Here is a 12,848-nt window from a genome sequence, read left to right on the forward strand (position 1 = left end):
CTGAATTCCCTGGGTCTCAAAGCTATTATTTTTCTGTTTTGGGGGATGTCAAGGATTTCACTGACTTGTTCATAATTAGCACCATCTAATCTAGAACTGAGGTTGTGGCACAGCCTTATGTAAAGGAAGCAACAGCTGGAGGCTCTACCATAGGCAGCCTGCTCTTCTGCATATTTATCCTCCTGTAGACCTCTCCCACAGGGGTATTTTATTTCCTCTCCCAGTTAGAGGGAGGTCAAGCAGGCAGGCATCTTTCTATTCTCCATTACCTTCCACTCTCCCTACTTCTAATGCCTTATTGGGACTTAGAGGCACTCAATACATATTTATTTAATTAGTATCTCTTCTCCCATTTGCTGCTTTTCCATGTCTGGGCTATGACGCACTCTACCTATCTTTCAGAATGTCCTGCTTGACAATTTCTTTCCCCCTCAAGCTGCAAATTCTAGACACCCCAGGGAATCCCTATAACTAGGGGTCATTACATGCCATTAAACAGCTAAAATCTTGCATAGGGAATTCTCACATAGGCTTATCATGGAAAAGTGATAACTGGATGAGAAGAATGGACCAGAAACATAAAATAAGTGCCTCTACACTATATGCAGTCTGCACTATTATGTTTAATTCATCGTATTGGGGGGTATTTCATGATTTATTTACTAGATAATGAATGCCCTTAGGGTCTTGAACAGTTTAATTTCTCTGATGGAAATGCCTTTATTTTTTTTCTCAACATAATGTTTCTATTGCTCATAATAGAAAAAATTCTGGCAATTTTCAGAAGTATATAGATGAATGAATATATCATCTGTAAATCCTCCTCAGTGTTAAACTAGTCATTTCAGAACTTTTTCACACGTAGTCAAGCTTGTGCACACAAACACAGACACGTACAAACATTTCAGAAAATAGACTGTGTACATTATTGTAACCTGTTTTCTCAGCAACCAAAAAGGTGATCTTTTCCATATTAATAAGTATTTGCCTTGGGATGCGTAGATTTGTATGAATTCACCATTATATATTTAACCAGTTCCCTAGTATTGAAAAGTTGTTTCTATTTTGTGTCAATCATGAGTGATGCTACAGATAACATTCTCTACCTATATCTTTGCATGCTTTCCCAGTTGCTTTCTGAAGTATAAGTTCCTCAAATTTGTACTTGCACATTTTAATGACTTTTATGTGTCATCAAATTATGCTTCAGAGAGTTTGGAACAATTTAATTTCAGTAGATAGTTACCATTTGGGGATTCTGTTTGACTGGGGCCAGCAGGAGAATTGTATTTGAAATGTCAGGCGAAGTTACCAAGTGGCAAAGGGAAATGTTGTTCTACCTGGTTGCTTTACATTTCAATCTTTGCAGCATTAGAGACTATATTATATTTATGTTATTGGCAACATTATTTTTTATGAATTGATTAGTAATTGCTGATGATATAAGTTATGCAGCAAAAGTCTTGTTTTACCTGAGGATGGAGCCTTGCCAACATTCCAACTTTCTTCTTTGTTTTTCTGGATTATGATTTATTTATTAATTTAGTTTCTCATTCTCAAGTGAAATGTGGATTTTATAGCACACTTGTGTCTTCTTAAATGGCTTCTATGAATTAACATGTTCTAAATACAGTTGATGGGAAAGAACACAGTCTTGTCTAAATTATTCATGTTTGGGGGAGGCTTACAGACAACTGTCTGATTTTACTTTTCCACATGAGTTGTTGTCTCAGTACATTTTACACAAAGGAAACAAAGCGGAAAATGTTGGAACTTGGTGAAAACAAATCCCAGGTGCACACGAATAAAGAAGGGTAGAGGAAAGGGAGAAGCATATGGGAAGAGGAGCAGCAAGGAACAGATGCCAGATGGAGGGAGTCAATGGAAGAGGCTGCCTAGGGTGTAGAAATGGAAAAGTCAGAATGTGGGGAGAGACCTTTCCATTTCTCAAAGCAGAAAGAATTCCAGTGCTGACATGAGTCACATGAAAACTGAGTGGTTTATATTAGTCACTGGGTCCAATTTTTTTCTACCAGGAACATTAAGAATCATTACTGCAACACTATGGGAAAGTAATCCATTTCAGTGTATATTTCATGCTAAAATCTCAGAACTCTGCATGTGGAAATAAACATATGGCTAACCACTGACACTCAAAATTGCATCAAAATATCCCCCATTTTATGGCTCTCAAAAGCAGGTAACCAGATTATTATTGAGGATTGCCATGTAGTTGACAATAGGTTTATACACTATGGAAATAACCAATCCATGTACCTTACTTAATGAAATTGTTAGAATCATCAATTCTCCTTCTAGATATTCTGATACAGTTTGCTCCTGTTATTTTTCAGATCACATTTGGAAGCCAGTTCTGACCAGTGGAAGCGTCTGCACCTTTCTCTTCAAGAACTTCTGGTGTGGCTACAGCTGAAAGATGATGAGTTAAGCCGGCAGGCACCTGTTGGGGGTGATTTTCCAACAGTTCAGAAGCAGAATGATGTACAGAGGGTAAGACATTTTTAAGCCTAGTTTCCTGCACATACATAGTAAGCATTCAGTGATTATTTTAAAAATAGTTCTGATTAAAATTAAGTTGAATAGGAATCTTTTTTACTCCTCTAGTTCAAGGGTCAATTATAAATAAACCAAGCCATTATGTTTTAAATGTCAAAAGTATCTGCATTAATAATATTCTTTCAGAAATTGTTCCTCTCTTTTGCTTGCTTTATAAAATGTTTTATTGTGTAAAATATTGAAAATATACAAAATCAGACAGAATCCTATAATAAATACCCATCAAGACTTCAACAATTATCAATTCATGGCCACTTCTTCTATACCTCTGCCTTGCTTTCCATTATTTTCAAGCAAATCTCAGGCATGGATCTTTTTATTCATAAGTATTTGAAAAAGTATTTCTAAAACATAAGAATTTACTCTTTAAACATAACCACAGTACTATTATAGTAGTTTTAAAATATCAATAATTTTATCATAAAAAATATCCACACAGTATTCAAATTTCCATTTCTCATATATATCTTAAATGTTTTAGTAGGTTTTTGTTTTGTTTGTTTTTTGGTTTAAATAAGAATTGAAATCAGGTCCACACATTTTGCATTTAGTGAATGTGTCTCTTAAATCCCTTTTTTTCATTTTTTATTTTGAAATAATTATAGATTCACAGTAAGTTACAAAAATAGTACGAAGAGTTCCCCTATACATTTCACACAGTTTTCTCTAATGATTACATCTTACTTAACTATAGAACAATAGCTGTCATTTCAACATGTGATCAATGTAAAAATTTACAGTAGAACTCAAGTCAATGTAGCTCCATTTCAAGTGCTTAGTAGTCAGATGTGGCTAATGGCTACTATATTAAAAAGTTCAGTTCTACAGTTTTGATTATATTGAAGTTTGACTATTTCATAGGTGATAGTGTAGTCTTTCATTATTAGGAGGTACATAATGTCTCGTTTTCTCTTTAATGAGTGTGATTTGTGCAGCTTTTAATGATCAATGGCTAGAAGTTGCAATGTGGTAATTGCCTATTTCTATTATTTCTTCTTCATTTATTAGCTGGTGTACTTCAATGCAAAAAAAAAAAAAGGTTCACTCATCCACTATTTGGGTACCCAGTATACTGTTCATATGGAATATGCATCATAAATGTTTCTATTTTACCAGTCTTCAGAACTGGTTGTTCACTAGTATCATCTATCAGTGATCATTTTTTTTCTTTTTCATTATATTTCTGTCTTATCCACTAGGGTCTGAGTGGGGAAGACATAGATTTTGTCTTGCTTGCCTCCAAGATCTTAATAACTAGCAAAATGTCTGGCATACAGTGGATAATGATAAGTGTTTTTGAAATGAGAATAAGAGGTGTATGAACAGAAATGAATAACAAACCAAGAAAATTACTACCAAACAAGGAAAACTTGATAAAATGGTACTGCTTTTGTATGTTCAGCACTTCAAGGAAAGATCTCTATGGATCCACAGCCAAAGGTAGCCTATTGAAGAAAGGTCAAGGGTTTCTATTATTCCAGAGAAAAGAATATAGATTACAAAAACGGAAGACCCAGGAGTTTTTGCAAAAAAATTGCCAAGGAAACTGTCAATTTTTTTTCTAACCATTCTTCATATAATTCAGAATATCAAATTACCTTTTGTGGTAGGGTGGAACATAATAGTGATATTTTTCAATGTTCTAACTTTGAATAGTCAAAACACTCGGCCATATATGTATAAGAGCACTCGTTGAGAAAGATGAGCATTTTAAATAGAATATATTATGTGATATAATGAAATGAGACAGACTTTCTAGAAAAGGGGTAATTTTATTCTAGTTCCAGAAACCAAAGAAGATGAATCATTGGACAAGTGCACTAGAAGTCAGGATATGGAGGTTCTAGTCTTATTCTTCCATAAGTTAGCTTCTGACTACTACTTTGTTCTTCAGCTGCAAGATGAGGAATTTGGTCCCAATAATTTCCACAGTCCCTTCTGGCCAGCATGTTGTTATAAATACTTCCTCACTTTCCCTGGTTATTGGCTTTGCTTGCTTGCTAACAGTGGTAAAATGTTAATACTTATCATTCTCCATCCTCTTGCTCAGGAATCTCATGACCAGTAACATGCTTTGGAGAGATGACAATGCTTGAGTTATGGGTAACAAGCACTACGTTGAAGTGTATTAATTAGTGTACTTGATTGGTGTACTTGTTTAGATATCCCTCCCATTATCTTTCTTTGACTTATCAGGACTTCCTGCCCATTGACAACTCTGTGTTCCATCCATTAGTTTCACTGCTCCTCTATCTTCACCTCTCTCCAAGTCCAACTTAGATTCAACCATCAAACATTGTAATAACTTTTTCTAAGACAATAAAATACTTTGTATTATTTTCCTTTTGCTGCTACAATCTGAAAAAACCAAAAGCTTTAAGAATCTAACTAAATACTTTCTCCTACCCAAACAACAACAGAGCAGTGTAGTACCTTTTCAGGATGACTAGCCTCTTAACACATCGCTGGGTCAATTTACCTCCTAAATATTTCTTGACTCTGTTTACTGCAGTCATCACCATAGTTACAAGACACCCTTTCTCCTAGCCTTTCTGCATTTATTCTTGCCACTCTACAATTCAAAGTAATATATGTAAAAACATGAACTGATGCTCTCCAGTTCCATCCATGCTGTTGCAAATGGTAAGAATTCCTTCTTTTTACAGCAGCATAGTATTCCATTCTTACCATTTGCAACAGCATAGATGGAACTGTAGAGCAATATGCTAAGTGAAATAAGCCAGTCAAAGAAAGAAAAATACCACATGATCTCACTCATTTATGGATAATAAAGACCATTATAAACTGATGAACAAAAATAGATACAGAGGTCAGAGCAGCATCGAACAGACTCTCAAACTACAGTGGGAAGGCCGGGAACAGTTGAGGGTGGGTAAGAGATCAACCAAAGGACTTGTATGCATGCATATAAGCATAACCAATGGACACAAGACACTGGGGGGTAGGGGAGGCTGGGGAAGGTCAAGGGTAGAAAGAAAAGGAGACATATGTAATACTCTTTATAATACATGAAGCAATAAAACAAAATTTAAAAAAATAAAATATATTACCTAATTTATATATAATATACTAGAGGCCCATTGCAAGAAGATTCCTTCAAGAATAGGGCTTCCTCGGGCCAATTGCGCTGCCAAGCCCCGCCGCCCAGGGCCGCACACGGGGGCCTGGATGGTGGCTCGTGCTGGCCCGCCCTGACTGCAGTATGTAAATTAGCCACCATCTTTGTTGGTGGCTAATTTGCATATCGCTCTGCTTGTCTGATGGGCATAGTGAAGGTAAGGTCAATTAGCATCTTTGTCTTTTATTAGATAGGATGTATGTGTTGGCTCCTGTACTAAATAGCTATGGTTTTAGAGTTCATTTGCCTATGTTGTTTTCCTATATTCTTCCCTTCTTGTCAGCTGTCACTTGAAAAAGGCACTTAATGTTGTTTAAACTATAGGATTACTAAGTATCATAGTAAAACATGCAAATAAATTCTAATAAGAAAATAAAATTTAAAAATATACATAAACTGAATTATGTCAGTCTCATCTTAATGGTCTTCAGTGGCTTCTCAATGTCCTTAAGAAAAGACCTAAATCCTCAGCAAGAACTCCAAAGCCCCATCTGGCTGGTCTGGCCCCAAACTTCTCTTTTCTTAGTGTGTTTTTTGCTCTCTGGACACTAGCCATACTGCTTCTTTTGGTATTCCCGGGTCTCTGTTCCTCGCATGCGTGGCTTTGAACATACTGATTCTTTGTCTGGAATCCTCTCTTACCCACAGCTACCTCCTCATAATGTCCTGGTTAAGGTCTAGTAATCCTTTACATCTTGGCTCAGACATTAAGCAAGATTTTTCCTGAAGCTCACATTTGACCAGGTGTCCCTTTATAACCTCTCATAACACCTTCAATGTTTCCTTCTATAACAACATTCTTTGTCATGACTATCTGAGACTCTTTAATGTCAAGCACCTTCACAAAATCATATGCTCCAAGAAGCTTTATTTAGATGAGAGGGTTGTCATATTTATACCCAGCATCTTACAAAGTGTCTAGTACATGATGAACACTAAATAGATAAAGGAACAAAGGAATTAAGAAGGTAAGGATGGAGGAAGAGAAGAGAAAACCAATGAACTAATATTCATTTTAATCATTCTTCTCTAGTCTGCTGGGACCAAGGACAGGGAAAGAAAGAATAGAGAGTGATGTTCCTTCCTCACTTGAAGAATTTATCTGTTTATTCCCAACTAAGTATCATTTTGTATTGTGTATAGCTATATTGGTGCTACTGTTTTTACTTGTGGTCTGGCCCAGTGTTTTCACGAGCTTTTCATATCCTTCAGAAAAATACTTGTCACAAAACACTCTCCTTCCTCAAAGGACATCATCACTCCTAATTGTTGATGAGAAAACAATTTACCACCCTGTATACTCAAGAGTTTTGCCATGCTCATGCAGTAGCCCTTTATAGTTGCAGTGCAATGGCTGTCTATTTAGTAATGCTCTTTTTGCCTAAGAGCAAAGGAAAACCCTTGAAACTAGGTCTCTATGGAATCTTCTGAATTCACTTAGGAAAAGAGAAAAGAAACCCACAATCAGTATAAAACTCTGTCAGATCTTGTCTTCAGTAGGTTTTTTTGTGTTTTTTTTGTTTTTTTAATTTTTAAAAAATGTTTATTGTTGAGAGGATTACATATGTCCCCCTTTTCCACCCATTGCCCCTCTCCACCTGGTTCCCATGCCACCCCAGGCCTTCACCACCCTATTGTCTGTGTCCATAGATAATGCATATATGCATGTAAGTTCTTTGATTAATCTCTTCCTGCATCTCCATCCCCCCTTCCCTCTGAGATTCATCAGTCTGTTCCATGTTTCTATGCCTCTGGTTCTATTTTATTCATCAGTTTATTTTGTTCATTAGATTCCTTTTTTGTTTATTTTTATTGTTTTTTATCTTTATTGTTGAAAGTATTACATATATCCCCATTTACCCCCACTAACCACATCTAGCCTGCCCCCTACTCCCCACCTCAGACCTTTACCATACTATTTTCTGTGTCCATGGGTTATGCATATATACAAGTTCTTTGGTTGATCTTTTCCCACTCACTCACCCACGCATCCCCACCTTATTTTGATTTTTAGATTCAATTATTGATAGATATGTATATATTGCCATTTTATTGTTCATATTTTTTATATTTCTCTCTTCTTCTTCCTCACCTTAAAGAATATCCTTCAATATTTCATGTAATACTGGTTTAGTGGTGACGAACTCCTTTAGCTTTTTCTTGTCTGTGAAGCTCTTTATCTGACCTTCAATTCTAAATGAGAGCTTTGCTGGGTAGAGCAATCTTGGTTGTAGGTCCTTGCTATTCATCACTTTGAATATTTCTTGCCACTCCCTTCTGGTCTGCAAAGTTTCTGTTGAGAAATCAGCTGACCATCATATGGCCACTTCCTTTTAGGTAACTAACTGCTTTTCTCTTGCTGCTTTTAAGATTCTCTCTTTGTTGTTAAGCCTTGGCATTTTAATTATGATGTGTCTTGGTGTGGGCCTCCTTGAGTTCCCCTGTTTGGTACTCTCCATGCTTACTGGACTTGTAAGTCTATTTCTTTCACCAGGTAGGAGAAATTTTCTGTCATTATTTCTTCAAATACATTTTCAATTTCTTGCTCTCGCTCTTCTTCTTCTGGCATCCTCAGAATGTGAATGTTGGTATGCTTGAAGTTGTCCCAGAGGCTCCTTACAATATCTTCATATTTTGTATTATTTTTCTTTTTACTCTTCTGATTATGTGTTTTTTCCTTCCTCATAGTCCAAATTGTTGATTTGATTATTGGAATCCTCTATTCTACTGTTGAATCGCTGTAAATTATTCTTTATTTCAGTTAGTATATGCTTAATTTCTGACTGGCCATTTTTCATGTCTTTGAAATTCTCACTAAGATCTTTGAAAATCTCACTAAGTCCCTTGAATTTCTCATTAAGATCTTTGATCTACCTTATAATCATTGTTTTAAATGCTGTATCCAGTAGTTTGCTTGCTTCCATTTCATTTAGGGTTTTTTTCTGGGGATTTTTTCTGTTCTTTCATTTGTGACATGTTTCTTTGTCTCCACATTGTGGCTGTTTCCATGTATTTGTTTTTATGTATTAGGTGGAGCTCCAATGTCTCCTGTATTCCAAGAGTGGCCTTGTGTAGGGCCTAGTCTCAGCCTCCCCAGCCACCTGAGCTGGACACTCTAGGTGAGTCCCTCTATGGGCTGTGTGCACAGTATTGTTGTAGTTGAGCCTTTATTGCTGTTGGAATCACTGGGAGGAGTTGACCCCCAGGACAATTGGCTGTGAGGACCAGCTGCAACTACAGTGGAAGAGCTGCTGTGCAGGAGACACCCCTAAGAAGCAGGACTTGCTTTAGTGGGACTTTGCTGCTCATGGAGTCTGACCCTTAAGTGTGTCATTCATGGATGTGTAAAGTTGTATTCTGTTGTGGTCTGAAGATGTCCACCAGGTGCACTGGCTCTGAGGCCTCCTGGCAGGTGCAAAGTCAGCCATTGCGTGTGATCTTCCAGCAGGAGCTACAGAGCAATCTGCAGATGGCCGCTACTTGTGTTGAACTTGGAAATGCCCAGGAGAGGCTAAGCTCTGAAGCAAGGCAGGCTGCTGCTAGTTCTGGGTCTTTAGCCTCTTATTTATAGGTATGGGCACAATGATGCCAGCTGCTGCTTGTTTGATAAATTTTAGGAAAGTCTGATGCCTGAGCCAGGACTGGCCATTCATACGGAAAAGCCACTGCAAACAGCTTGGGTGGGGCTGCAAATTGGATGTGGAAGGGTTTCAGGGAATCACCAGGGCAAGAACCCTGTGGGCCAGACTGTTGGAAACTCAGATATGACTGCCAGTGAGCTCTGCAGTAGAGGAAGTCTCAGCATAAGAACAATGACCTCTGCCAGCACTTTTGTCTGGGAGAAAGCCACCCCTAAGTTATTGCTCCACTGCCAGACAATCCAGTTCCTCCCTGTATGTCCCTGGAATCCCCTCTCAACACTGCCCTAGTGTGGGAACTCAGAAGGATTAAGTTTAAGTAAGTCCATCTGCTAGCCCTTTTAAGAGGGATTGCCTGGGTCTCCAGCAGCCTCGGTGTCACTCAGCTACAGTTTCCACTGATTTTAAAGCCAGAAGTCTGGAACCCTGGACTGGGGGTCTGGTGTGGGGCCCGGACCCCTTGTTCCTCACGAGAGGCTCCCATAGTGTAGATATCCCTCCTGATTAAAAGCACACCATATGTGGGTGTTGTACCAGCCCATTCTGCACATCTGCCTTCCTCCCAGTCTCAGCATGCTATCTTCATTACTTCTCTAGTTGTAGGACTTCCATTCATCAAGCTTTCAGGTGGTCCTGAATGATGGTTTTTCTGTATTTTAGTTGTACTTTTGATATGGTTGTGGGAGACGGCAAGTACCAGCATTTACCTACACCGCCATCTTGGTTTGCTTTGATACATTTTGTATTTGTAGACTTTTGTTTTACTTTGCCATGTTTCCAGGATTATAAATTATCTTATTATTTATGGGTTTCTTGATTCAAATAAAGTTTGTATAGATGTTTGGTATTTAAATGGGTCACTTGTTATTGTAAATTTGTTCCTCATGTATTTGGTGTGGCACTTGTTTTTTAATCATCTGCTTACTATTTGTTGTAAATGATTAATGCCTTTTCTTGTTGCTTTTTATGGGAATACAGGTCCCATTAAAACTTTAAAAGTTGAAACTATACTTAAATACTTTTTCACTTTTCTTTTCTATAAATCAGGATGTTTATAAATCAGTTAACATATTTGCTTTGTGTATCATTGAAGATTAATGATAAAATTTTATACCAAAATATCATATGTCTTGTACGCTTTACTGGAAGTGAAAATATATAGCCTATCTCAATTACTGTGATGGAGGGGTATATGGTTTTCCTGTAGGTAAAATTCTAAAACAGTTCACACAGGTAGTTGGGAACTGCAGTCTCATTCCTCAAAGCAATTTTTACACTCAGGGGAGTGAATCTAGGTTCCCCAAACTAGCTGGGAAGCATATCAACTGCAATTGGAATGGCTCTCAAAACTAATTAATTAAATAATGCTCCATATGCAGTGAAGTGTTATAAATAATTAAAGCTCAAATGTGCCTTAGCAAATATAAACTGACCAATTTTTATATCTTTTGAATACATTATCCTGACTTTTCCAGTTCCTCATTACTTGCCTGACTAGACTGACTCGTTTTCAATTAGTGTGTATTATTCTGGTCCAGATATATTTTTTAAACTGACTTTCTTTGTTTTACTTGAGCAGTCACTAAAGTGATATTTATTACTTGTCTAGTTCTGTGATTAACCTAGAGAGAGTTTTAAAAGAGCAAATCATAGTGGGGAATTTCTAAGGAGAACTTCAATACACTATGAGCTTATTTAATTCCTGTCATCCTACCCAGAATCCAAATGAAGATTGGGTCTTAGTTATAGAACACTGTAGGTAATAGCTTTTTGTTTGCATTCTTACTAATGAAATTGTTCATCATTAGGTTTTCATCTTTCAATTTAAAAATCTCTATACTTCCTTTCCTAGAGCGCATTAAGGACACCTTAGGAGCTTCCTGAGATTTTCTGGTTAAGATTTAGATAGAAGTAATCAATACATACATTATTAAAACAGTGAATAGAAAGCCATTATTGTGTGCATGCTGTTGACAAATGAAAAGGCTTGAATAAAAGTAGTTTACTTGTTCATTTGTCAGGTCATATATTATGCATGTTCAATTTCCTCAGAAGTCACCACAAAGTGAGGGAGACATTCAGAAATTCAATAAAACTATCCTGAAATCACATTGTAGATTATACATTTATTTAAGCTAATTCTGTTATCAATGCTGACCTGCTTCCTTTGGGTAATTTTAGTATGTGTGTTAGCTTGATGACTTTTCTTTCCACAGAAATATAAAATGTCTTTGGGTGCCATTTGTGAATGTTGAGATTCAAGTTAGCTCTGTGTTTAAAAAGAAAAGAAAAGAGAAATGCATTCTTTCCTCTTACCTCTAAAAAATAAACAAATAAACAAAGGTTATAATAGAGTGATTCATCCCAACATTTGATGACCTGGCCTCTTGAATTTTCTAAACAAGTTTGGTTGCCTTGCAAAGTTCGCTATTAGCTATGCCCACTCTAAAAATGTCCACTTGTCTTTATTGGAGGAAATAGACATCTTTGTTATATAGTCTTCCTCGCTAACAGAGTAAGCTACTTTTGTATAAGTTTGATATTCTATGCAGTCATAGTTAGGAATGCTGAATAGAAAAAATTTTCAATTATTTTTAACACTACATTTCTTGGCATTTGAGGAAGTCTTTTGAAAATGAGCTATATCATCAAAACTTGAGAGCAGAGTCATCTAAAGTTTGCTACTTTTCTATAATGACTATAATAAGATAAAATATGAATAATTTGAATTAAATTGATTTCTCTACCAAAGTCCTCCTTCTAACCATGTCAAAATATTTTTGTCTTGATAAATACTTTAAAAATAACATTTTTATAGTATTTATCTTTACAAAGCATTTTTACACACATTCCTTTAATTACAATTTAGCCCCTTCTATTTTTATGTGTTTTCCCTTGTCCCCCCCAAAAAATTTAGGAAAAACTGTAGCATAATTAGGACTCCTAGAATTTATTATTAGTAATAAAGTTGTATTATTTAGTAATTATTTATTGAGTGTTTATTATATGCTAAGGACTGAAGGTACAGTAGTGAACAAAATGAGAATATGCCCCATGGACCTTCAAATTGTAGTGAGGAAAATACACAGTAAACCAATAAATTAATACGGAAAATCCCATTAGCCCATTGCTCTGAAGGGAAGATTTAAAAAACAGAGGTAGTTAAAGACTGAGAGGTAGTGGCGATTCTGATGAAGTTATATTTTAGAAGAGGCTCGTGTGAGTGAATAAGCCAAGCAGAGGCCTCAAGTGAAGAGTATTATAGGCAGAAAGAGCAGCAAATGTAAAAGCCCAGATGTAAGAACAGGTTTGAGGTGTTCAAGGAATAGCAAGATGGGATAGTGGCAGGTTGTAAAGAGAGGCAAAGGCCAGATCATGAATTGTCTTATCTGCCATAGTTTGAAGGTAGGCTTTATTCTGTGTGTAATAAGACATCACTGAAGGACCATAAGTAGGGATGATATGATCTGATTTATGTGTTCTGCCTGGTCAAT

General features: G+C 36.6%; 1 protein-coding gene across 1 annotated transcript in view; it reads left to right on the forward strand.

Annotated features, from left to right (window-relative positions):
- The window catches only part of DMD (dystrophin), a 1,824,373-nt gene that overhangs the window by 1,399,439 nt on the left and 412,086 nt on the right, over positions 1 to 12,848 (forward strand). Inside the window, exon 55 of the mRNA XM_036304100.1 lies at positions 2,355 to 2,511. Within this exon, the coding sequence (XP_036159993.1) occupies positions 2,355 to 2,511 (157 nt within the window). The remainder of the gene's footprint in view (positions 1 to 2,354; positions 2,512 to 12,848) is intronic.

The sequence above is a fragment of the Myotis myotis genome, unplaced genomic scaffold, assembly GCF_014108235.1.
Source record: "Myotis myotis isolate mMyoMyo1 unplaced genomic scaffold, mMyoMyo1.p scaffold_m19_p_4, whole genome shotgun sequence".
NCBI lineage: Eukaryota > Metazoa > Chordata > Mammalia > Chiroptera > Vespertilionidae > Myotis > Myotis myotis.